We start from the raw sequence: 26,302 nt of genomic DNA, 5'->3' as shown, positions 1-26,302 counted from the left end.
CGGCCCTGCTCTTCCTGGCTCCCGCTTCCCGCCATTGTTTACCCAGACTGCACCTGTGAAGTGTGGCCGGGCGCTTCAGACATGCAGTGCGAATTTTAACACCGGGACGATGTGAAAGAGACACAGTAAATGTGAAGGACGAAGATGAAAACAACAGAGAGGAAGGAGCAAAACAAACTGATGAGGCACAAAGATAATGTACATGTCACCTCGCCACAGTTACAGTTCGATGCTACGCATGATGAAGCTGCTTTTCCTGGGGTTTTTCCGAAGAAGAGTTAAAATACTAAAGGCACTGAAAGTTTAAATTAGTATATTCAAATAACAGCAATAGCATCACAGGAAAGTGGTCTCAGGGGTCATTTGGCCAGCAGAGGTGAGGGCTTCAGACCCTGGGATTACAAAACATCTGAGTAACTAACATTCAAACAACTAATTAAATTGCTCAGATCCACTAAAAGCTCAGTTCAGAGCTAAAAAGTCAAGACAGGAAACCCACGAAGACTTGATCAGACCACATAAGTTCAGACAGACGGTTTTCAAATTAAAATACTGCAGTGCTATAAATTCAGGACTCAGCGGTGATTAGTTTCATAAGTAGAAATTCCGTTTCTTGTGAGATTCAAATCTTTACTCTGATTATTTGCTCACATATGAATCCACCCTAAGATTTGTTGATGCGACCTCCGCTTTCATTTCGGCGCGGTGATCAGTTTTACTTCGTTTGTGACAAATCGGATCCGGCACCTGGATCAGGCGTTCTCCGATGAATAACTGCAGGTATCACACTCAGGCTCCTGAAACCAGGACATGATGTTAACATGCACACACCGCGATGTGTGTGCAGGACTCAACCGGGATTTATTCAGAAACCAGAAATGTCTTGCTTTGTTTGCTGGGGATCAATGAAATGATCTTTTAAGATTCTGCTGTGAGCTCCGTGTGGTTTCCTGAGCGGTCGATGTCGTCTGAAGATACGAGCCCCTCGTTTACGACGCTGAGAGACGAGCAGAGCTGGGGGAGGCAGAGGGGCTGTAAATGCTACTGCTTTTTAAAAACACACACCTGTCCACATGCGGCGGCGGCGTACTGTGGGAGAGGTGCCGCGGTTCTCATGGCTTTATGGCGTAAATTGTGTGTGAATGTGTCCATAAACGCCGCAGGTAAACACGGAGACGCCGTCAGTGACGAGCTGATGAGGGACTTTTTTTTTTTTTTTTTTTAAATGGGGTTGGCGAAGAGCTCGGCGGTGGGAAACACAGCACGCGTTTTCTTCACACTGTCGCCATAACTGACGGTGTAAGCTCGAGCTGCTACAGTCAACCGACAGTGCAGGGGTCAAAGGTCAGATTACATTCCAGTTTCCCCTGGACGAGTGTGACAGAGTCACGGTGACAGTACTTTTAAATGTTTTTAAGGTCATGTTTTGAGTCTCTTTGGGGGGGTAACCATGGACACTGCACTTGAGGCAGAGTAGATTTATAGATTCAAACTTCATTTTCCGAATGGAATGAATGAGGAACCGATTCTCACACTGTTTTGGTAAAGGCCTCGTGCTTTGCTGGTTTGATCTGGTTTGTGGCTTGGCACTGACCAGAGTGGTTAGTTCCACCTGCGCTGGTCGCCCCGGGCAGGTAGAAACACCTGAGGTGTAACACGGTTTGTCCGAGCTCAAGAAGCTGTTTACACCGAGGCTAAAAGTCAAACAAGCCCCCTTTTTCTGAGTCTGAATAGAGCGCAGCTGCTTTTGAAGATGAGCTCAACTGCATTTTCATACTCAACAGGGATAAAACATTCATCCTGTGCCTTTCACAACACGTGCGCTTCGTGATGTGTGTATTTTTAAGATTTTTAAGAGGATTTTTAAGTGTGTGTGTGAAGTTACTTTAACATGAGGAAGACCAGACCAGGAAAAACCAACCCAGACCAAACGTATGTAAACATGTTTTTAACCAGTGACGGCAGCTGAACAGAGAGAAACAAAACCTTCACCTACAAAGACCTGCGTTATAATGGAGAGTCTTCGTTTTGATGTCGGTCGCTGCTCGCTTATTAAAGCACACGCTGTATATGTCGGTTTACACAACCTGAACTGTCCTCTCGTGTAAAAGTACACGGCGGCTGCTGCTCCACATGCTGTGAGTCAACAGTTTTATCAGTGGACTCGAATCGTTCCCCTCGTCGTCCTCAAATCCCACGTCTTTTGGGAGCATTGGTCATCTGGGAAACCTGCAGCGCTTTGTCTTCTGAGGGTTTAGTTTGCCGAGTCAGCGATAAGACTCGATACGGAGCATCTTTTACGACTTCTGGGGGGATTTCTTATCAGCTCCGCTCGCAGTGTACAGTCTTTATTCATTTCACATCGATGTCTTCACCTGCATTAACTTACTTTAACGTGCTGCTCATGGATCTGCTCTGATGAAAAGTGTCACATGGGGAGTCCTTCATAAAACCGGTTGTTTTAGAAAGAGGAATAAGAAAATCGTGACTTTAATTTGTTTTAAAGGACCTTACCGCTGTTTTTTAATTATTAAGGACAAGATATACAGTTGTATTCAAAACTTTGGGCACCACGGGGGAAAATTACCTTCTCAACAATTTAGTAGGTTTTTGAAGTGAAAAGAAATAATTCCAGCCCCGAACTGCAGCTTCTTCGAAGGTTAATGCTCAGTTACTGTTTATTTCATCAGATTATAATCGAGGAAAAGGGGGGGGGGGGGTCCTAGAGCTTCAGCTTGTGTTTCTGGAGGTGGTTCATGGTGGACTTGGAGGTCTGCTTTGGATCACGGTCCACGGCTGCGCCGCTGTCATGGGGGTTTTGGCTTTGCCACTGTGATCGGGAGACCAGCAGACCGGTTTTATCGGAAGGTTTTCTAGGTCTGCCAGGTCTTTCCTATGAACTTTGATATCTTTTTATGACCCCCCCCGGTTTGTAGGTTCGTTTCGTTTTCAGTTGCTCAGTCAGCTTCTTAGAGGAGCTTGTGGTTGTTGACAACTACTGACCTGCCTTACAAGTTATAAAACATTCTTCAAGTTGATTTTACATTTCACATAAAAGTGTCTTATCGACAAAAGAAGATTTGTTTTGAGAAAATAGGGTCTTTAGTTTAGTTAGACTCAGTATATGTGAGAAAAGGAAGAAGCCATTTTATGCGCAATGAGCACTTTTGCCTTTGACACTTTAAGTGCATTTTGCTGCTAAAGCTTCTGTATTTTGATTATTACTGAGATTTTGAATTCAGGACTTTCCATAAAAAGTCTTTCTATAATTGTGTTGTTACTATTTGTCCTTCTCATGATGAAATGTCGTGTTGCAGGATAGTTATTGTTTGTCCGATTGTCCCATTCACTGTGCATTTGTGATGTTTTCAGCTCCAGACCTTGAGATGTGGAGGACGTTTTTTGCAGCCTTCACTTTTTCAAATTGCTGAGTTCAGTGTGTTTTCCTCTAGCGCCTCGTACAGGGTTTCTGTTGTTAAAGCTTTGCTAAAGTCTGTTTCAGTATCACTGTAAAGCTCAGTTACATGATTAAAATTACTGACGCCCACATGTTAAATTACTCCATTAAGTCTAGATTAAAGTGTAATTCTGAATAATGGAATGATTCTATTCAAAGTGTTAAATTATTGAATCGTTGAAGTGTTTGCAGAATTTTAAAGCTTATTACAGGCTACAATTAATACTACTAATACTACTACTAATAAAAATAATAATAGTGTTTATTTCTATAGCACTCACTAAAATCAGCAACTTGTAAAAAGTAATGTAACTGTACTTATGACAATATGTTAGTAAACATACTTGGCTGCTTTCCACCTTTATTTTGTTGCTGATATCTGTGGTTGTAATTTTTCTTTTTATAGCATTTAATGGAATATTTTCAGCAGTGGTGGAAAGAAAGAAAAGTTACTCAGTACAGTACTCAGTTTTCAGCTACTTGTACTTTACTTGAATATTTCCATTTTACTCACTTTATACTTCTACTCCACCACATTTCACAGGCAAGTGTTGTACTTTTTTCTGCAGCGCAGTTATTTTACAGCATTGGTTCCTAGCTACCTTGCAGATTAAGATTTTAGAGCATTTCATCAAATTATAAAAATTGATTGCACTTTTATCTGTCTATCCATCTGTCTGTCTGTCTGTCTGTCCTAACACTCCTACTTTTACTTTTTCCTAGATTTTACATTTTTAAAGTAGAGATTAGCCTGATACTTTTTATTCCTCTTCTTCATGGATATTAAGGAGCAAATTGTGTGTGTGTCACTAAAAAACATAAACAGAGTATAGATGATAGATTATATATTATATGGTTTTGAAAATTGAAGAAAACTAACAGTTCTGAACTGTGTGAGGTCACAAATTAAAGATTTCAAACAATAACAGGTGGCCTACTATTAATCATTTTATAGAAAAGTGGAAACTCGATGTACATTTGTGAAAACCACGAAGTTCGGCTTCTTACTTGCAAATTTGCACTCGAGAATGTGAAATAAAAAGATGAGTAATTTACAGCTGAGAACTCAAACGTGTATTGATCCAGGAGGTAAAACTGTTTTATTTTCTGATCTCGGATCTGATTTAATCCCGCGAGAATGTCATGCTAATCTCGCCGTGACCAGCAGGTGTCGTTGCCGGTTCGTGTGTGTGCGCGGCTGGTACAGCAGCAGCAGAAGAAGAAGCAGCTTCGGCGCTGCGGGGAGAATTAAAATGTCTGCTCCGAAAACCATCCCGAAAGATGCTCAGGTAACGTTACTAAAACAGTTAGGTGGGGTTCCTTGCCTTTAAAACGCAGTCTAAACTAAGCCTGGCCCTGGTTTGGTTTAAATGCCAAAGTTAGCGTCGGTATCTGGTTCATTTGTGCACGTTTCTCTGAACCTCCAAACGTCAGCTAGCCTAGCAGCTAACGTTAGCATCCGTCCGCCGTTCACAACAGTAGTGACCGGCTAGCGTGTTAGCACAGCCGTTATTTGTTTTTGTCAACGACTAACGCTGGGTTTTATGAACATTAACGGTCGGTTTTGTCGCCTTGTTTGACACTGAAACTCCGTGAGTTGACTTCGGAGGAACAGTGAAGTACTCCGATCATGTATTGAAGTAAAAGTACTAATACCACACTGTAAAAATACTCAATTCCTGCATTGAAAATGTAAAAGTACGTAAATTATGATTAGAAAGCCTTTCTGTCAGCTCCAACCAGTCCGGCCGTTGTCCTCCGACCTCTCCCATCAACGTGAACTGATGCTGCTCTCTGGATGTTTTTAGTTTTTTTGGCTCCATCCCGAGTAAAAACTCTAGAGACTGTTGTGTGTGAAAACCCCAGGAGATCATCAGGTTCAGAAACAGTCAAACCGGCTCCTCTGGCTCCCACAGTCCTGCCACTGTCAGAGTCACTGGATCACATTTTCTCCTCATTCTGATGTTTGATCTGAAGATTAACCGAAGCTCCTGACCTGTACCTGCAGGATTTTATACATTGCACAGCTGTCACGTGATTGGCTGGCTGGGTAATTGCATGAATAAGCAGGTGTACAGGTGTTCCTAATAAAGTGCTCGGCGAGTGTTTGTACAGTACATATCCACCCACTGGACATGGATACAGCACAGCCATTTAGCCCGTTTTGTTTAAAAACAGTGAATATCTTCTAGGATTAGCTTTGCTAGTTTTACTTGCTAATTGACTTTGAATCAAATATCAACATCGTTGGCCCTAAATTTTCAAATCAGCTAATTGTTTCAGCACTTTGAGGGTTTTGTTCAATGCGTGAAGAGTTATGATGTGATTCAGAACAGTTCATCGCACCGAACATCAGTTTTATTACTACCTCAACCGAGGAATTTTATGTTTTCACCCGTGTTTGTCGGTGAGTTTGTCAGCAGGAAAACAAACCAACAAACACGATTGCACTGAACCCTGGTGGTGGGATGGTGGATATGAATCATTTACTATGAAACTGAGTTTTTTCTTCTGAAGTCTGGTGCGTGTTGTTTGACACTGGCCTTGGCGGAGGTCTGCGCTCTGCTGAGTGCCCTTCTAGTTTCAAATGTGATTTTGCATACATTAGTCATAATATATATTCGTATTTGATATGTTGATTTCATATTCTCAACCCTAATATCATTATGTTGTCTGTGTTTTGCAGGTGATGATCCAGATCCTGAAGGACATGGGGATCACAGAGTACGAGCCCCGGGTCATCAACCAGATGCTGGAGTTCACCTACAGTAAGTCAACAACTTTGTTTTTATGTATCTGTGAAAAACAAATGAGCTTCGTGTTTGTGACACTGAGAGGTACGGAGGCCTGTAATAGAATGGACAGAGTACCAGTGTAACTACAGTCTTTTACAGAGTGTTGTATTATGGGTTATTTGTAGCCTAATTATGTTGCCAGGCTAGTGAGTGTTTTCGAGTGAGTCTGTCAGAGTTAATCAGCCTCAGAAGTGTTTGGTTGGTCCAGTTTAAGCCGCAGGAGTCGCTGAAGGCCGGTGTAACATGTTCAGAACGAGTTCGCGGCGTCTCCCGACGTCTTTACTGCAGAAATTAACCAAGGACAAAAAATCTGTCAAACAGCCACGAATCCCATCTGTCACTCAAGACGATGAGCTCCGAGAGACTGAAGTCCGAAAAAATGTTAATGGTCAGAGAAAATGATTATGCGAGAGGAATGAGAGAGAAGGGAATCGAGTCACTACAGTAACTCAGTCAGCTGAAAGAGAGCTGTCTACAGACGTCTTATTTACACAGGATAAATATATTACATTGCTCTTCATTCCCATGTTAATTGTTCCTGGAGATTTAAGATTTTTTTAAAAACACTGATAATTCTGTATGTTCTTGCAGAATAATGTCCCACTGATGTATTCATGTTAATACAGTTTGGGTTCATAATCTCTGTGTGATGTATAAAATAATATCTAGATGCTGTGAATTTACAAATATACATATTTATATGTATTTTTCAGAACAATAATCCTCAAACAGGCTTTCCATTATTGTAATGAATCGATGGATTTTGTTCTCTGTAAATAGTTTAACTTAAAAATTAGTGTTTTCAAAACTACAAGATGGTGTAAAACTACACTTGACTCACTTCTCTCTAAGAATTTATTTTTTTTTTTCCCCCAAAGGGACTGAGGATGTAGCGAATAATTATGCTGACGTGAGAATTTGGAAAATATCGGTAATTTTTAAAGATCAGTTCTGACGACAAAAAATAGGCTTCTACTTCTCAAACTAAGGCATCGAAAAAATATTATTTTGGTATCAGGACTGAAACACGGGCATCGTGTTTAAACAAATGTCAAATTATAACCTGCCCTGTTGCTGAATGTGGAGCCTTTTTTTGTTTTTATGCTGAGTTTTTCTCAAAAGATAATTAAGTGTGTCAGTAGTTTTTTAGCAGCAATTGATGAGACAACATTCGATGTTTGAGGACTTTGGCTTCTTCGGTTTAATAGAACCGGGTTTTGTAGACTAACATGATTATTTCTTTAAAATAAGAGCTCGTTGTCAACTCTCAGATCACTCAGCTGCTGTTTCCACTTGTAGGATACGTGACGACCATCATCGAGGACGCCAAAATTTACGCTACACATGCCAAGAAGTCCAGCGTGGACGCCGACGACATCAAACTGGCGATCCAGTGCCGCATGGACCAGTCGTTCACCTCACCGCCACCGCGAGACGTAAGTCGCCCGTCGACCTCCGTTCGGTCTCCTGCTGCTCCTCCTGATCACCGATTTCTGGCTGAATTCCCGATGCAGTTCTTCTCATTTACGTAGTTTCTGTTGTCAACAAAAACAAGTATGAAGTGTGATCGCGGCTCATAAATACATCTCCAAAGCTGCTGCTTAAATTTTCTATTTTGTTGTGTTAATTTATTCTATGATCACACAAAACACAGACTAATGACAGCGGCTGTTGACATTTAAAACGAGAGATCGGAGAAAGTTCGAGGCAACAGGTTGTCATTAAAGATGGACTGCGCAGCTTCAGTTAAACAGTTGTCACTGTTGCAACAAGTGACAATTATAGGATGATGGTAAATCCTTCAACTCAGTGCAATAGCAGGAATAGTGGAGAAAAACATGAAGTCTGATGACTGCCTCAGTAATGTCTGCTACTGAGTAACATCTAGCTGAAGTTTGGAAACATTTAGCAACCACAAGCTACCGGTCATAGCAACAAAACCCATGAGTGTGTTGAACAGAGCAGTGGTGTGTTGTACTGCTCATGAATTCCAAGTTTTCATTTGGAAAAGGAAGAATGTGTTTTTTCTTCTTTTACATAGTCTCCCTTAAAAGTGCAGCCATTCGTGACCACATCCAACGTCTGTTTATGCCTTAGGGCTGCAACTCATCATGTTCTTGATTAATTGATTAAAATGACAAAACTATGAAAAATGCTGGTGAAAAGGCCATCAGACGTCTGATGAAGTCCAAGACCAAAAGATATTCAACTTGACACGATGCATTTCAGAAGCTGTCGAGCATTTTTGTTTGAAAAGTGACTCAAATAATCGATTTATCCACTAATGCCTGCAGCTCTGTGCTTGTGAAACCCTCCACAACTCCAGGCTCCATTATAACCGAAGCATTCTGTATTTCTGTTGTCGACTTTTCCGTCTCCTCGCTCTTTTAACGTGCATCTCCTCTCCGCTGTCTGCTCAGTTCTTGCTGGAGGTTGCGAGGCAGAAGAACCAGGCTCCTCTCCCGCTGATCAAACCCTACACCGGACCTCGACTTCCCCCAGACCGCTACTGTCTGACCGCCCCCAACTACAGACTCAAGTCTATACAGAAGAAGGTAAAAACACTTCCCCTTTAACTCGCCTTAACTTTAATCTCGGGTTTTACCTGGTGCTGTTCTGGTTTTCCTTTTATCCTACGGTACAGCTCCGTCACGTGAGTTCTTTCTTCCAGGTGTCGTCGTCCGCCGGCAGGATATCGGTGCCTCGCCTCAGCGTCAGCTCCGTCTCCAGCAGACCGACCACGCCGACCCTCGGTGAGTCCCGTCACGTGGACAGGATGCAGATGTTTGTCAGACATTTTATTGAGAGGGGGGAAACACAAAGAGGTTAAATACAAATTCCAGACCAGAGTAACAGAGCTGTAAAATTCTGTCCCGTCTGTGCTCAGCTGAAGCGTCTGCTACTCACAGTCCATGTGTAGCTGGATGGGACATTATTGTTATTGATTTATTTAATGCAGAATGACGACGCCTTTGTAACATACGCAGGATCTTTGTTGTTCTTGCTCATGCAGAACTGAAAACAAGCAGATGTATCATGTTTTACTCGTTTGCATTTGCAGAGGAAAATAAACCTGGAAAGTGTTTGAAGTTCAGTCGATAATGTGACTTTTTTACGCTGATGGAAACGACAGCGTTGTTCACATGTTGAACGTAGAAGAGGTTTAAGTTCCCAGAATAAAGTCGGAGAATCGCTTTACGCATCATCTGTTTATCTGACGTAGAAGAATCAACAAGAATCGAATCCAATCGAATCGATTCTGGACTTTGTGAATTGAAATCGAACCCAGAGATCAGCGCCGTGTCCAGGCCTAGTTTATCAGAGCTCACCGGCCGGATCACGTTACTACGTTTGTTTAAAAAATCTTTCTGCCTGAAAATAAGTTGGACAACTGCTGCAGCAGCGTTTTGACTCTGATGTTGTGTTTGGACTAAAAGGTGCAGAGCTACAGAGATTATCCATTAGTCTCTCAGTCCGATCGACAGAAAATCGAAATGCAACTATTTAGTTAAATGAATAATTTCCTTTAGTCCGTTTTTATGTAGTAAAAATGTGATGTGGGGATTTGGTGCTTTCTTCGTCCTGAATGATGCTGAACGATACAAAACGTTGACTTGGACTGTGGGAAATTACAAGAGGCACTTTTCACTTGTTCTCATTTTCCACATTTTATTGTCAACACCAAAAGAATCATCCAGAGATTAATCAGCAATGACAATAGTCACAGTGGCACCATTATAGGTGTTTGTCTGGAGAGCTGGAGTAAAGGAGAAGAATCTGATGGGAACTCACTTGCTCTCAGTATTTTCTGCTGCAGTTACCTGAACAGATGTTTGGCTTTTGTTTGGTCCCAGCTGGACCAGTCTGTTCTGACCAGTGTTTTCCCCACAGGAACTGCGTCTGTCCAGTCCGTCACCACTAAAGTCGGAGCTCCGGTGTCTCTGACGGGTCAGAGGTTCACCGTGCAGATCCCACCGCCCTCCCAGACGGCCACCACCAAAACCAGTAAGAACCAGTCCTCCCAGTCACTTGCTTTAATCTGAAGCAGTGTGACACCAGTTATATATCTGGGCTCAAAGCACTGAGAGGTCAAGTCTGTTTAAACATACATGGGAGGTCTGGAGTTGAGTGAAGAAAGCTGCTGTTTATTTAGTCTTTGTCTAAGCAGGAAAGGGGAGAGAGAGAGAACAGAAAATAAAACAAAACCTTAAACAGGCAGCAAATGCCGGGAGTTAGAAACAACAAAATCAGGAATAAAAACTCTGCATCCTAGAGACAAACTAAATGAGGCCGACGTAAAACAAACTCCTTCTAAACCCAGTGAGGACATTTCAGCCGTTATATTATCACGACACCATAAATAAATAGTGCAGGTTCGTCCTTGTGGAAGACAGAACCACCAAAATGTAAAAAACTGATTTGTATATTTTTTGAGAAGAAACTGGAAATCAGGCGCCAGAGTTCACGCTCACGGCCTCTGATGGAGTTTTTAAAGGATAGATTCGGGATTTTCAGTCTGTAGACGGTTTTCTGAGCGACGCCACCAGTGAGATGCACCGTGAAAAGAAAAGAAAAATGGCGGTTTGTGAAAAGGTCAACGCTGACTTGCATTTGTGCCAAAAACTGCACAAATGCAGAAGCGACGAGTGGAAAATGTTCATTATCTCGGAGAGGAAGTAGCTGCTAACTGTGGACGTTTCCCACTGACACGGCAAAGACGTGGAAAATGCGCCGCTTGTTTGTTCTCAGTCTCTTCTCGTGTTCCTGTGTGACTGATCATTAACCCGATTAAGTCCTGTACTGGCACAGAGTGAAGCTCTGCCTGTTTACACTGAGTTTTTTGCACTAATACACCTGTCGCTCGCATACGGAGCCTTTCTGGTCCTGGCTCCTGGATTTTCAGCCTCCTCCTACAGTCGGCCACTTTCCCTCCTGCCGCTAACATAAAGACTAACAACGCATTAACATTAGACTCATTTTAATGTCAGTTTGCCGCAGGGGTTGGATTTACTACAGAGACGGCTTCAGATAAACTTGGGAGCGCGGTTTAGTCTCCCTCCCCTGACACTGAGAGAGCGTTAGCAAGAGATCTGTAAACGTCCAGCGAGACCAGGAGCGACTGCAGCGAGCCAAACCCGTTTCCATCTGAGTGTCGTCGCAACACTCTGACTCCACCCTACGAAGTTTTTACAGCAGGTTTGACGAGAAAACTAAGTAGAAATGGTATCAGTCCACATGAAACCACGTGTGGCCTCTGGCGTTGGTGCCGTTAGTGAATATGTGGAAACCAAAAAAACCCAGTTAACCTTGCCCGCTTCTCTTGTCCCGACAGCGACGCCGTCCACGCCGGCCGTCTCCAACGTCCTCATCAACCCGTCTCTGATCGGCTCCAAAAACATCCTCATCACCACCAACATGGTGTCGCAGAACACCGGCGGGGAGTCGCTGAAGAGGAAGCACGAGGACGAGGACGACTACGACACTTTATGACGGCGAGACTGAAGACGCCGCCGCCGCCGCCGCCTCTTTTTAAAATCACCTTCCTATAAAAAAATAACATAAGAGACTGACCCCAGCTACTGTTCTCACTAGAAACTTTGGATCAGGGCTCATTCAGAACCCCGTTGTGTTAGTTTAAGTTTTCTAGAACATTTGTTTAACCAGAGAGGAGGCCTCCGCCTGTTCCCACTGGGAGTTTACCAGTAAAACCAGTCTGCCGTGAGGTGTTAAAGCTGGACTGTGGATTCAAACCGACGCGCCGGAAGCTTCAGTAGAGCGGAGGAAACCTGCTCTGATGTGATTTACAATAAACTGCATTAAAACGACCGTGAGTTGGCGTCTGTCTTTGCCTTGCCGCAGTCCGGGACCCCGAGACATCGCTCGGGTGAGGAAGGAGGATCAATACGGAGCTCAAGCGCAGTTACCACCTCAACAATGTTCAACAGCAACAAGCTAGTGATATGTTATTGAATAGCATTGATCACGGGATTCTCAAGCCGCATCCATTACTGTTATTCTGATGATTTCAAGCAAAGATGAAAATATTTGCAGGTTTCAGCTTCTCAACTGTTGTAGAGCAGAAGCGAATGGAAGACGTCACTGAGCTAAGAACCTGTCGATTGATCGATTATTTATAACGTCATCGTTGGTTGCAGCCGTAAAACCTACTTTTACTTAACCTTCAGTGCAGGACACAGTTTCATCGTGAAACTTTCACAATGCTTCCAGTCAACAGTCCAAACCTTGAAATTATCAAAACGATTAAAGGGAAAAGCAAGAAATTGGCGGGAAATTGTCTGGCGTCTTCAATCAATCGATTAATCGTTTCAGCTGCACTTGTTTCGCCGATATTATTACATCATATTCTATCGTCTCTATTTGTAAAGTAACGAACGCTGTCAAATAAATGTAGAAGTAAAAAGCAGAATATTTCCCTCTGAATTGCTGAGTAGAGAGAAAAAAGGAAGAGACTGAGGTAAATGTTTAATGTACTGAGTTACATCCACCTCGAACCAGAACCTGATCCAGAGGAAGTCGGGTTTTCAGGTGAGGGTCAAAGTCCAGCTGGTGCAGAGAAGAACGAGGTCTGTTAGTTGTGTAGAGAACTTGTCCTACGTCAGGTGTTGGACTACGGTGGCCCTGAGAGCTCAACACAGCAAAACGAAGAGAACACACGTGCGGCATCATATGGTATAATTTAAAAAAAAAAACAAACACTGCAAAGCGGGAAAACAGCAAACACCCGCCGCACGTCAAACACGCCGTGGAAACGAAGATACAAAAACCGTTTGAGTTCATGAAGGTTTTTTATGAACATTTTGACCACGTGATCGGGACACGTCGCATCAGCTGCATCGGTTGAGCCGGTGACCAGCAGGACGGTGTTGACACGGGGAAACACCCGGACCGGCACCGGGCGACCTCCCTCAATGGCTCCGCTTTGGTCCGGTGGCCCTCATCAGCAGGAAGTTGTCCACTGCGTAGGACACCAAACCAAATGTGTAGCCCGAACCTCGGAACCGGAACCGACCCGTTGGCCGCAATTATCTCAAAATCAGATCCGGATCAGACGTGTTGTTAGACGTTTAAAAAAAAAAAAAGCGTATTTTTTCCTTTTCATTGTCACGTTTATTTCACCTGCTGCACGCTCACATTTACCTGTGAACATAAACCTCTCGACCCTTCGCTGGGTCCCGACCCTCGAACACCGACGGGCCAATCAGGGCGTAGCACCGGCCGGCCGCGACCCGGATCCGACAACTACACAACTGAGCTCCAGGGACTCTCGTGCAGTCGCTTCGGATTTTCGGGCTGTTTTGTTTTGTTTTTGGTGGATGTGGAGCTGGTCTCGGAGCTGGTCTCGGAGCTGGTCTCGGACTGGTCTCGGTTCAGCGTCATGAACTCACGACCGTCGCTGCTCTACCGGAACAGCGTTGCTCCTTCATGTCTCGTTGCCAGGCGACGTGGCGGTTCGCTTTAGCTTTGGCTTCTAACTTTTATCTATTTGACGTCCAGTATCTTTCCCTCAAACGCTCGCTATCGACCCTTCTTCGGGCAGTACGTCGGCGTGAGCGCCGCTTCGGCCCCGACACTTTCCGACAGGCCATTCTCGGCTACCGACGAAGGGGCGGGGCTTAGCGAAGGGGTCCACTACGCGTAGTTTTTAGAACCGGCGGGTTCCGGACGCTGCTACTCACGAACAGATCTACACTGCGTGTGATTTCAGCGCCTGCGAGTAGCGGCAGTAGCCGGCAGGTCCCGTCCTCCGCACCGTAGCTCGCGGCGACGTCTACCCGACTCATTTGCATATTGGACGGGGACGGTCAGCGTAACGGGAACGCGTTTGAATCCCGCGTGGTTTTGTAGTCGTCCGGGTCAACTGCAGTACGCTGGAACAGAGTCGCTTACAAACTCTCGAAAACAACAATTACACGTAAAATAGAAAGAGAAAAGAAAGGAATCAATTTTCGCTTTAAGCCGAATCCGGTTCCAGTTTAACCTCGAGCGGCTTTTTACCTTAAACCGCATCCAGCGTTTGGTACAAAATGCGGGGCGGAAACAAAATCACACGACAGCGGCGTCTGTTAGTTCATTTTACCTTTAATAATAAAAAGAAAACTAAAATAAAAATCTCAAAATAAAAAATACATGGCAAAAACAATAGACTCTTAAATGATTATGAGAATAATCATGGTCGCGAATGATGATACAGTAGAAGTAATAACAATAATAGTCACCATAATAATAATAATAATAATAATCAGAAGCATAATAATCGTAATTCTATCTTTTCTGGTGTTCGTCCACCAGCTGAAATCACCTCCTGTTTTATAGACATTATGGTCAAAGCATCGCACAGGCCGGGGCGTGGCACTTGTCAAAATATGTTCACACTTAGCAAAGTTACCCCACATATGCACGACAAAGTAAGGACAGAATCACGGCTCGTACGATTCACAGCACTGCTTGGAAAAGAAAAGAAAAGAAAAGAAAAGAATGAAATCAGAAAACCGAAAACATGCTCCGCGTCGGCTTCTTCTTCTTCTTCTTCAGGGTCGCAGCTTCAATGAGGGAGGGAGGAAATCTGGCAGTTGGGGAGATTTAAAGAAAAACAAAAACAAAACAAAAGCTTGTTGGTTTGTGTGAAGCAAGTCAACGACCCGATGAGTCGAGTGACCGGTCAAAAACACTACGAAGAATTAAAAAAAGAAAAGACCAAGCTTCCTCTGTTTCCTGAAATAAGCAGGAAAAAAAAACCAAGTATGCAGCTCTGTGGGTTTGTTTGTCCAATGAAAGTGCAGTGCTCCTGCTTCATCTGAAATGTTGATCTGTGCAGTTTTTTGGTTTTTTTCCGGGGGGGGGGGGTCAAACTCGAAAATCGTTAGAGAGATTTGGCGGCGACGCGTGAGTGTTGGAGAGCAACGGCCCGGGGGGCTAGAAACACCCGAGCTGCTGAAATCCTTCGCGTCGTGTCCGAGTCTGAACGAAACTAAAATATGGACGATGGTCGGGAGGCGGCGGCGGGTGTGAAGGGAAACACTGGTGGCATTTGGTTTATTTTAATCCATCTCGTTTACTGCTCTTTTCTTTGGCTGTGGAGTTGGTTTCATGGCACTTAATAAACAATTTGGTCATTTTTCTCTTTATGCGACGCTCTGTCACGTGGCGTCGACCTTAGAAGGAAAACACTGGCTTCTGAAAGTCCAGACATGTTGAGTGGTGGTGTGAGAATAAAGTGTCAAACTGGGAGAAGTCATTCATTCAATTGAAAACTGCTTAAAATTGAACGGGCAGAAAAAAGCAGTGGTGTTAGAGGACAAAGTCGTAGCTGTACAAGGCGAAAAGGTAACATGCGAATAAGTCATACTTTATGAAATCAAGTTGTAATTTTTACCCAAAAAAGTCTTTGTTATGAGAAGAGACGTAAAATTACAAGAATTAATCAGCGTCTCGGTTTTACGAGACAAAAAGTCATTTAGAGAGTAAAGTCACGATTTTACAATAATTAAGCCGCAATTTTTAAGAGAAAACTCGGATTTTGAAAATTTTACCAGACAAAAAGACACAATGTTACAAGAATAAAGTTTATTTACTTGTTTAAAATCAGATGACTGGAGGTCCAACGTGCGCTGGTCTAAAATGGACACTTTTTGTTTTTCTAATTTACTAGAGTATCTCGTTTCCTTTAGATACAGTTTATTATCCTGCATTTGAAAAGTCATTTCGACACAAGGAGTCAGAAATACGACTTTACTTACAGTACGATGACTCAGAATTATCAACCAGCCATAACAATGATTAGCTTTTTTTTTTCTTCTCTTTTTTTTAAGCTATTTACAGTAGTTTTCTGCAATTTACTGCTGATGAATAAACAAATCACAAACTGCATCTCGGTTTCTCATCACACAAAAGGGACTGGCAAATAAAACACAGTTATATTGGCAACAGTGAGATCTAGAAGGCACAAAGCAGTTTACAGTAGTTACTAAGTTACAAGCTTCATCCCTCAAAGATGGACACTAATTGTAATTATCTGTATTTGGTTCAGATTTTAAACGGAGATGATGATAATAAACCAAACAAAAAACTCCAGTATTTCCCTTTAACAAGCGGACGATGACCGTTTGAACCAGGCAGGATCGAGTCTCAGACTGTTTCAGCTTCAACTTTGATAAACAGCCCCGGATATTCACCGACTTCACTGCTCCGCTGAAACCACGAGACGAGCTCAGCATCCATTTTAAAGCACTTAAGAACTGAAGAAATGCTAATCTGCGTTTAAGAAAAGGTGGAGAGAACGCTTTTACTTCCACAGGAACAGAAACCAGACCAGTTTATACCAGATAGAGGTAAGATATCTCAGTCAAGCCTCCGTTTACCCAAACCAGCGGCTCCAGCCAAACGAGCCCGAGAAACATCAGACACCTGATTTAAAAACATCTTCAAACCTGTTGCCCCGAGAAAGCGTGAGATGTGAGGCCAAGTCTGGCGGTGTTCTGTATTTTTCTCGCTGTCCAGAGACGCCACGAAAACATAAAACCCAGCAGCGAGTTCGGAACCGATACGTATTCCAGATATTCCTCTGTGGTACCACGCACCCACGCTCTCTGCCAATCACGCAAAATGTGCCAAACCTACTTTTGCGAACTGGCTCGTTTCATCCTGTAGAGAGGAAACTTGTGTCAGAACATTATCTAAGTTTTATTATTGTCCCGATGTGTTAACCACATGACGTAGATTTCTGTTTGTGTGTCCTACGCTTGAACCCTGGGAAACTTGCAGGTTCTCCAGCGCTGGAATACGAGCGGATGTATCTCACTTTAGAAGAATGAATTTAACATATAATCTTACTCTCCCTGATCAGAAGAGGCGCCGCGTGGCAGCATTAGACCCCAACAAGCCGGCTTGCAGGTCCAGTTCTAAACGAAGATCACTGACGTTGCGTCTGCTGGCTCGCCAACTGGCCTGGGTCTGGGCTTCGGTTAGAAGTCGTACTTGGACCCCGGTGCACTCGCTTGCAGGTCAGGTTTAATAGGTGGATATACATACAAATTTCATATTTGTGAGTTGTTTTTAAAGATTTACTTCTTCAGTAGGAACCGATGGGCTCTGACGGAGTTAGACAGCCAGAAATGAACCTCAGCTAGTGTCTAGTTTTCGGTTCTGATCTGATCCCGAGATCTGATGACGGCGAGAAAAACACAGACGACACCAGAACTTATTCTTCAACTTCTGAAAGATGCAAAGTGTTTTAAATAAAAGGAAACGACTCCATCAACGCTGGAATGGTTCTTAAAAAAAAAAAGCGGGGATTGAAAACAAGAGAAACAGTGCGGCCGACAGGACGTGACGACGTGACAAACGTTTTACAAAATGGACGGGGGGGGGTCAAGTTCAGAGTGTGACGAGAGCGGGAGACCGGATGCTGGTGAAATCGAACTTCAGTCGCCTGTGTAAGACTGCTGTGAGTGTGTTTGTGTGTGTGTTTCCTCCCTTTCGCAGCCACCATGTAAAAAGCATCTACAGTATTTACTCGAAGAAAAACGGCGATCACCACTGAACACAGGTCTCGACTGCTCGTAGAAGATTAATTCTTTTTCTATGTTTCAAATATATATATCCCGTTTGTACAAGACGGCGATCGAAAAATGGCGGAGGCGTGAAGAATGGCTGAAGCAAGAGAGGAAGAACACCACCGTGCCCCTGCGAGGCCCCCGTCCAAACATGCCCTCATCCATCCCCTCCACCGGGGAATGTAACGTGAAGAGAGTGTGTGTGTGTGTGTGTGTGTGTTTGTGTGTGTGTGTGTGTGAGAGAGAGAGATGTGGTTTTGAAGCAAGCGTATGAAGGGTCGGCGAGCTCCTAGCAGTCCTCGTCCTTGTCGTCCACGACGCCTTTGAGTCGCAGGCGGGCAAAGTCCTCGAAGACGAAGTCGTCGTCCTGGGAGATGCTGCTGACAGGACAAAGACAGACGGTTTAGGGATCTCGTTTTCAAACCGTTTGAGAGAGTTTCGACCACGAGAAAACGCACAAAAACATCCAGCGCGGCTGCGCTCAGTGGTGGTTTTCATTACCGATCGATCAATCGGGTATCGAGGGATCGTTGAGTCTATCGGACGGAAACCAGACTGAGAATCCACGGCCAGGCGAGCGGCTCTGAGAGGCAGCACTCAGGCTCGGTGCTTTGAGCCGAGGCCAGCGTAGGGTCCGTCCCAACGCCCACGTTGGCGGTATGCGTTGAGTCCCTACTCGGCCACTGCCGCAGAGCCCACGTGCCCGTTAAGACCGCGACAGCGCACGTGGAGGTTTATCCGCCTGGTGGACGTGGGCGTACCGCGCCTCGCACAAAGACAAGTGTGTGTCTTCATCAGACTCACATGATTTTGTTGGGTTTATTTCCACATAATTAAATGAGCTGCATCAACACAGTGTTACAGCTGGAGTCAGATGACACTGAAAGTCAAACACATTATAGCTGGAGGAGTATAGAAGCAAGTAGGTTTATACTGAGACCGGCAGAGACGTGACGTCCATTCATTCTGAAAGTTTAAAAAAGAAAAGAAAGAAAAAAGATAAATCAAATCTTAAGGAGATTTTTCCAAATTACGGATCAAACTACATTATATTTAACATTTATGTTGACAATGTCAGACATGCAGCATCAAACGGATCAGTGTCACCGAGAGGAACTGATTTTGGACTTTTGGCCACGTGGAGGTTCTGCCATCGTTGAGCGACGTTTGGATAAAACCAGTTTATAGGTCGTTGACCCAGAGCTGGACCTGACTGGTGCAGCAGACTGAAGCTGCGCCCGGTGTGGGTTCGATGCGCGCGCGTTGGCGTTTTTCTGACGTTGGACACGCTCAAGTGTTCAACAGCGAAGCGTGGGCGCTGGGACAGACCCGCACTGATGCTCAGCGGGTATCGAGTGCTCCTCGTGCGCACCGTCTTTAGCAGGTCAGCATTAAACACGAGGTCCGGCGGAGGCCGACGGGAACGTCGTCAGCTCTGCAGGGATTTGGTCGTAAACCGGAAGCTGGACAAATGTAAAATTTGACCTGATGGTGGCGCTGGAGGCAAAGTCGGAGGTTATTCCGACGTTATTAGAGTTCATCCTGAGGGGAACGTGAAGGTCTGGACCAAAGCGGTGGACTGACTGACACCTCAGTCCGTGGAGCGACGCTGCTCCGACGCGTTTGGCAGAAAAACCTTTCTATTGACAGATTGAAAACAAGTATTGATTTGGTATCAGTACTGAAGCACCGGAATCGACACACCCAGCTCCTGTACTGACGTCCAGTTAATACAGAAACAAACAGAAGAGTTTCACTACGCGTCCAGGTGGAGTCTGATTTCATATCTTAAGACGACATGTTGTGTATGTATTTATAAAAAAAACTCTCTTTTAAAGTTTGCATTTTTCTTCTTTTTCTCAATAAACTCATTAGGTCTTATACTCACTTTGTGTCGAACTCTATCAAATTGGTGTCGATGGGGGGGTCCATCTCTGGCACAGCTGTAACACACACACACACTAGCATGTCACACCGTTGTTTCCATGGAAACTACCTCTTGTCTCCATGGTAATTCAGTGAATGATAACGAAGGGATAAGGATGGAGAAGCCCAGAGAGTTACATAAAGGCTGACAGAGCAGTGTGTGTGTGTGTGTGTGTGTATTGTCACATGAGAAGCAGAGCCGAAACCATTAGTCGATTAATCGATCGGTTTATCGACAGAAAATTAAAATGCAACTATTCTGATACACAATTAATCGTCTCAGTCATTTTCAAGCAAAAGTAGTGAAAAAAGTCAAATGTTCTCAGATTCCGGCTCCGAAGAGACAAGGGAAGCTGAGGACAGTTTATTCCCGACGCTGTTTGGTGTTGGAGTAAAAAGCTGCTTATTTCTGCGACTTCACTCTAAAATCTCTCTCTTAAAGGGAGAGGAAGCAGCTGGGGCTCAGCGGGGCCTCATCCACCCCGTCCTCTCTTTACAATTCCCCAAACTAAATGATCAGTTATTGAAAATCAGTTATTACCTCCCAGAACGACCCACGGGAACGTAGTCGGAAAACTCTCATAGCGGCAGGACTGCACTTAAAATTCACTGTTACGAAGATTATTCACACCTATCGAGTTCAAACTATTTGTCAATGAATCTTTGAAACTGTTTTACATCACGGGAAACGGAATATTTTTGGGTCAGATTTTGTTCATCTCACGGAGTCACACCACCTCTGGAAGGCCGGCAAAAAAAATTAAAAAAATTAAACAACAATGATGGAAGGCTAAAACCTTTAAAAACTCAAACAGTCCTTTCTAAAATAAAACCACATATTGTCAAATTACTCCAATAACTTTTTTTATTGCAAACCTTTTGCATATGTTAAATTCTTCTAATAAGAAATTGACTATAAATTTACAGCACTAAACAATGGAACTTAGATAAACTCACTAAGAAATGTATATTTCTACCGCTTCCACATTGAGGACCACGGTTCTGGCTTCATAAATCAGTCTGTGAATTTGAAATTGTACACAAGCCTCCGGCTGGAGCGAGAGCCTCTCTAGGGAAGGAAGCGGGGTTTTAGCGGAGCGGCCGGAGCAGGACACTAAAACGATCCTGCAAGCACACGCGCCCTGACGCCGCCAAGCCTACGGTGACACGTAGAAATTCATTCATTCATTCATGCAAATGAACTCCCCGGCCATTTGTTTTCCTCCGGGCGGATGTTGGCAACACATTTTGGGGTGAGTAAATAAAGTGATGCGCCGTGGGGACTCACCCGACTGTGGGCGGGACACCGGCGGCTCCGCAGGTTTAGGATGCATTAAGATGAAGGGCAGCTCCACCGACACGTCTCTGAAAGACAACAAGCACACGGTAACTTCAGCGGGAAATCGCCGCTAAAGTCCAGGTCCCGTCGGTAACATTTAGTTTTATGATGTTTATGACAACACAACGGGTAAACATGGGGAAAGGCTTCTCACTCAAATATACTTAAGAAAAAAAAAACAGGTCTAAACCCACTTGAATTCTGTCTACATCTTATTCAAAGCAATCTCTCTATTGTTTAACTGGGTTTTAAACCAGTTTCTCGTGTTTAAACCCGATTGAAACTAGTCTTAAGTTTAAATATTTCGATCCAGTTGGTCTCTTGCTTAAACACATTTTAAAACCAGTTTCAAACTAAACTAATCCAGTTCAAACACACGTCAATCTAATTTAGCTCTGGTTTAAACCAGTTAATCATTTGAAACCGAAAAACTTTTAACTCTGGTCACTGACAGACACAGAAACTCAGCAGTTTATTTTTCATTCAACCAGGTTGTGTTTTCATGTTTCATGTGTGCTGTGGGCTGAAAACTGAGGCTGTCAGTCACATTTACCTCTCCAACATGCCTCGCAGCAGCCTGGGGAGGAGGGGAGGAGGGGAGGACGAACAGATGGGTGAGGAGGGGGGGGGCAACACAAAAAGCCAAAAACACAGAGGGGAGATGAACCGACAAGCAGGAGGCAACACATTCACAACAAACTACAGTGGAAGCGACTACTGCAAAAAGCAAAAAGTTGGAGGATGAAGCTGAAAACTGAGGCTGAGCTGCAGCGACACAGAGTCGACCTGGTAAAAATGTCCAGGGCCCCATTGTCTCAATGATGATGGACTGAAAACAGGTGATTAACCAATTAAAAAAGAAATAATTATGAGGCGCGGAGCTTCATAACACCAGGCTCCCGACAGCCAGATGTTATGGCTGATGTTACTGTCCACGGCAAAAATATTCCGGACCTCTGTCGAAGGAATGTAAGACTTTTGAAAACCTCCTCAGGCCCCTTTTGAGGGAACTGTATTCACTCAGATCCTGTTTTCACTGAGTTACAGTGCAACTCCCACACAACATTCAGATTAAGCTACACTTGAAGTTACACGCCGCCGCTGCAACAGGGCTGCAGATGTGTTACACAATAAATAACCTGCGTAGTATTTCAGCCAAAGTTAAACAGGCCATCGTTTGGGCTGTTGAGTTATCATATCAAATTATAAACAACTAAGACTGATTCTGGCTCTAAATGAATCCTGATGGTTTAGTCCAGGTTCAAAGTTAATGTTGTTGCAGCTCAGCCACAAACGTTTCATGGAGCCAAGTCCAGAAGAGAAGAGTCCACGACTCCACTGATATGTACAGGAAACACCGAGGCTGAGAGGACAGGAAGTGATGTCAGCAGAGTGTGTGTGTGTGTGTGTGTGTGTGTGTGTGTGCATGTGGTACCCTCCACGTGAGACCACCAGCTTCACTTTGACTCTGTAGGACACCAGGATCCCCAGAACCTCTTTGTTGGTGACATCCTTCACACTGAAACACACAAGAGCGCTGTGGTCACGTGACTGCGACAACACGTCTGTACACATCTGTGTGCGCGTGCGTGCGTGCGTGCGTTACATGGTGGACGAGGCCAGGTTGGTGTCTTCATGTTTGAGTTTGCCGTCCAGAGCGAGTCCTCTCTTCTCTCTGTTCTTGTCGAGCGTCGGGGTCAGGGTGTACACCTTACAGAACGTGGAGCTGGACGACACCTGGTCGCTGTGGAGACGACACACTGCTGTCAATCAAACTGTTCCGGTTAACCCCGCCCACTCCACAGGCTGACTTCAGATCAGTTCAAACCATAGCGCTGGGTGGTTATTTAAGACTATGGGTCGTCAACTTATTGCGCTGATGAAATCAAAGTCACCGTGTTGTTTATCCCTGGTTTGAACCAGTTCATCTCGTTCATTCTGCCTTAAAACTGCTTAAAACTAGTTCAAACCCGTTTTAATTCAGTCAGTTTATACCGGTTTAAACCAGTTAATTAATGGTGTAAACAAGTTTTGGAGAGTTCATTTGTTTATCATTTAAAACCAGTCTAAACCAGTTAAAACCCACTTAAATCCAGTTTATCACAAGTTTAAAGAGATGAATGTCGTTACTGAAATGTCTTCAAACCGGTTTCGCTCTTGTTTAAACCATGTTAAAACGGTTTATCTGGTTTATCAGATCAGAAAACATGGAGGCTTCTTTGTAAAATATGATCAAATATTTAAAAAACAAAAACAAAAACAAAACACAACAAGGCGATTTAGACATTTCGACCTGGTCGTCTCTTTATCCCCAGCTTTCAATATTTGACACTTTGTTGATCAACAAGAGAGAGAAATAAACAATATGTATGGGTTAATTAATCTTAAAGAAAGGACAGATGTAGACGATCTGGTTCAAGGTCTCGTTTTTACAATTTGTATCTTATGTTTTATTTTGCCTGTTTTTCATTTCCATGTAACATCGTTGCAGGCCAGCGAGAGATTGGCTGAGCCTGAGCCAAGACTGGAGTCGGGTCAGGCTTTTAAAGACGTCTGGCTGTGTTAAATATCTTTTATTCATTCTTATTGACCTCAGTAACCTTCTGACAGTCTGGAAACGCTGGACTGGCCCAGAGGAGACTTGTGGTTTTGGTTTTTTTTTTTACTGGGAACCGAGAGAGATTTAACTGGGACTTACTCTGCTTCGAGCTGGGCCACTGGACATTTATACTGGGCAGTACTGAAAAGGCAGATGTCTGCATATTGACGCACTGCAGAGAGGGGGGGGGGCAGAGAAAAGAACACACACACACACACACACACACACACACACACACACACACACACACACACACACACACACACACACAGAGGGGGGGGCGAGAGACAAAAGAGAGAAAAGAACACACAGGGGGAGAGAGAGAGAACTGTTACATTCATAACTTAATTTCAGCAACGACTAAAACGCTGGTAGCAGAGATTCTGTTGAAGGCGGGACACACTTTCACACCAGAGGATCATTTCAACTAGAGGATCAAGTTTGAGTCCAAACGTAGAACAGACGTTTCTGTTGGTTCCACGTGTTGATGTGAGGAAGGGTCCGGTCTCCTCCCGGCTCCTCACAGACCTGACGTTTCCTCTCCTCACGCTTCATCTACGTCAGCGTTTAGTAACCACATCTGACCTCTACGAGCTGCATCTAGCGGCACTTTTACTTGTCGGGGGTTTTTAATATGAGACACATTTAATTTGATTCAGTCAAGGACGGAACACGAGATGAGAAGACGAGAGTCACAAACGCAGACAAAGCAGAAGAAGCCGGACGTACCGGAAATCTTGACTCTCTTGACGGTCTTGGTGGAGTTGTTGGTGACGTGAACGTTGACGCTGATGGGCTCTCCGTGGTAATACAGCTACACACAACACAACACGGGAGGAGAAGACATTTAACACGGTCGTTAAAACACCTCATGAGGAAAATGGCTGTGAACAAAGTCGTGAGAACTACAAGGCCGAGAAAAGTTGTTTGATGCGTGTCGTGTTCAAATTCCACACTCCCGTGGTGAAGCAAGTACTCAGACCCTGTGCTGTAGTAAAAGTACCCAATTACAAGTAAAACCCCTGCATTTAAAATCCTATACAAGTATTAACTGCTTCCTGTAGTTCCAGTATCAGTAGTAAAAGTACTTCATTTAGTTCCTGTATCACAGTAAAAGTACTTCATGTAGTTCAATTGTCATAATAGAAGTCCTTCATCTAGTTCCACTACCACAGTAAAAGTACTTCATGTAGTTGCAGCATCACAGTAAAAGTACCTCATCTAGTTCCAGTATCACAGTAAAAGTACTTCATGTAGTTCCACTACCACAGTAAAAGTACTTCACTGTGCAGGGACCTGCCTCCTGTGACTGGTCTCTGATTCTCTCTGACATGATCGGATCATTGATCCTGAGTCACGGAGGCTTCAGCAGCATTTTACTGTTGGAGCTGCTTTTAGTTTAGTCCACTGGTTCCCAACATGGGGGTCGGGCCCCTCCAGAGGGTCACCAGGTGAACCTGAGGGGTCGTCAGTTCTGATTCACTGATCTGGTTTCAGTTTCTGGACTAATATTTGCCCTTTTTGTGAAGTATTGATCATTTGAACAGTGACAGAAGTGAAACGTGTGACAAGAAACGTCTCTGAAACACGATGAGACACAACTACACACTGATTTGATATAAACAGTCACATGACAAAAAGGCTGCTGATCACTGGTTTCATCTTTATCCATGTGTTGTATTTTCATTTTTTATGCACAATCTAATCTGAAAAGTAACTGTAGCAGCCAGATAAATGTAGTGAAGTAAAAGCACAATGTTTGCCTCTGAACTTAAGTAGAGTATTTGAGTGAATGTACTTAGTTACTTTCCACTTCTGCCAAACACACACACACACACACCGTCTGGTTTCAGTTGTAGTCCTGCACTGACAGTTTTTCGTGATGTTACAAACCAGCTGTCAGTGGGATTTTGTGACAGATGTGAGCAGCTGGTCGTACACGAAGAAAGCGTGTGTGTGTGTGCGTGTGTGTGTGAGAGACTACCTCCTTGTCCAGAGAGGCCTCCAGGTGCAGGGATCTGTCAGACATGAGGAAGCTGCGGGTGGTCTCCACCATGGGCTGAGGACCGGGTTTCTCCGGAGCGTACTGAACCTTCCTGATCACCAGACGCACCGAGTTCCTGCTCGAACACAGACGGAAGGATCAGACCTCTCTCCCTTTCTGCCCACTCGCTGCTTTGTCCTCGTCTTAACGCTACTGTGAACTGGATGTTTGGGGGTTTTGGACTGATGGTCGGAAAACGAGACGGGTCTTGACGTTACCTTGGGCTCCAGGACACTTTGCTAATGTTTCACAGACCGAACAATTAATCGAGGAAATGACTGGTGGATTAATCAATGATGAAAATAATCACGAGCTGCAGTCCTAATGCCAACAGAGTTCAAGTTGCGGCTGCAAAATGAGCTAAATGAGCCAAGACTAGGGATCAGGTTCGACAGCATTTTATTGAATCCAAATCCTTTTGAATTCCTCATCGGATCTAAACGGATCTAAACCTCATGGTTTGTCTGGTTGGATGAAGACAAATGTCCTGTTTTTTTATTTTTCTCAGCACAGTGACAAACTCAATTCAACTGTTCAGTGTAACAAGAGATCAAACTTTATATTTAAGA

The 26,302-nt window shown here is 44.1% G+C and overlaps 2 protein-coding genes and 1 long non-coding RNA gene across 9 annotated transcripts in view; 1 reads left to right on the top strand and 2 right to left on the bottom strand.

The window, feature by feature from the left end:
* The first annotated feature begins 4,620 nt into the window (after positions 1–4,620).
* Positions 4,621–12,078, top strand: taf9 (TAF9 RNA polymerase II, TATA box binding protein (TBP)-associated factor). 4 transcript variants are annotated; one of them, XM_040150417.1, is made up of 7 exons: positions 4,621–4,746; positions 6,144–6,225; positions 7,552–7,688; positions 8,673–8,807; positions 8,924–9,005; positions 10,144–10,257; positions 11,585–12,078. In XM_040150417.1, the coding sequence occupies exons 1-7, from the start codon at positions 4,711–4,713 to the stop codon at positions 11,740–11,742; spliced, it is 744 nt and encodes a 247-aa protein (XP_040006351.1). In that variant the 5' UTR covers positions 4,621–4,710; the 3' UTR covers positions 11,743–12,078. The 4 variants fall into 4 exon arrangements, with proteins under 4 accessions (XP_040006351.1, XP_040006354.1, XP_040006353.1 ...); XM_040150420.1 differs by lacking the exon at positions 4,621–4,746 and adding an exon at positions 5,546–5,978; XM_040150419.1 differs by lacking the exon at positions 4,621–4,746 and adding an exon at positions 5,546–6,046.
* Positions 7,673–11,666, bottom strand: LOC120802540. The gene is made up of 3 exons (XR_005709237.1): positions 11,559–11,666; positions 8,858–10,412; positions 7,673–7,787 (listed from the first exon to the last, which is right to left on the bottom strand). It is a non-coding gene; the product is annotated as an uncharacterized LOC120802540 (long non-coding RNA).
* Positions 12,079–15,931: 3,853 nt separating the features above from the next.
* Positions 15,932–26,302, bottom strand: part of arrb2a (arrestin, beta 2a) — a 32,781-nt gene continuing 22,410 nt past the window's right edge. The window contains exons 9-17 of one of the 4 annotated variants that reach the window (XM_040150394.1): positions 25,674–25,809; positions 24,419–24,503; positions 23,789–23,861; positions 22,697–22,834; positions 22,526–22,609; positions 21,644–21,667; positions 21,040–21,116; positions 19,714–19,768; positions 15,932–18,205 (exon numbers count right to left, since the gene is read on the bottom strand). In XM_040150394.1, coding sequence (XP_040006328.1) covers positions 18,115–18,205; positions 19,714–19,768; positions 21,040–21,116; positions 21,644–21,667; positions 22,526–22,609; positions 22,697–22,834; positions 23,789–23,861; positions 24,419–24,503; positions 25,674–25,809 — 763 coding nt within the window. In that variant the 3' untranslated portion in view covers positions 15,932–18,114. The remainder of the gene's footprint in view (positions 18,206–19,713; positions 19,769–21,039; positions 21,117–21,643; positions 21,668–22,525; positions 22,610–22,696; positions 22,835–23,788; positions 23,862–24,418; positions 24,504–25,673; positions 25,810–26,302) is intronic. The other 3 variants (XM_040150395.1, XM_040150396.1, XM_040150397.1) reach the window with 3 other exon arrangements.

Source organism: Xiphias gladius, chromosome 17 (assembly GCF_016859285.1).
Source record: "Xiphias gladius isolate SHS-SW01 ecotype Sanya breed wild chromosome 17, ASM1685928v1, whole genome shotgun sequence".
Classification (NCBI taxonomy): domain Eukaryota; kingdom Metazoa; phylum Chordata; class Actinopteri; order Istiophoriformes; family Xiphiidae; genus Xiphias; species Xiphias gladius.
Note: the sequence above shows the minus strand (reverse complement) of the source record. Positions and strands in the feature narration are given on the sequence as shown.

Excerpts from the sequence above, each read along its gene's own strand:
- taf9 (XM_040150417.1), top strand. The coding sequence starts at position 4,711 with ATGTCTGCTCCGAAAACCATCCCGAAAGATGCTCAG. Across the intron at positions 8,808-8,923 it reads TCAAGTCTATACAGAAGAAG|GTGTCGTCGTCCGCCGGCAG; the intron begins GTAAAAACACTT and ends TCTTTCTTCCAG. Across the intron at positions 10,258-11,584 it reads GACGGCCACCACCAAAACCA|CGACGCCGTCCACGCCGGCC; the intron begins GTAAGAACCAGT and ends TTGTCCCGACAG.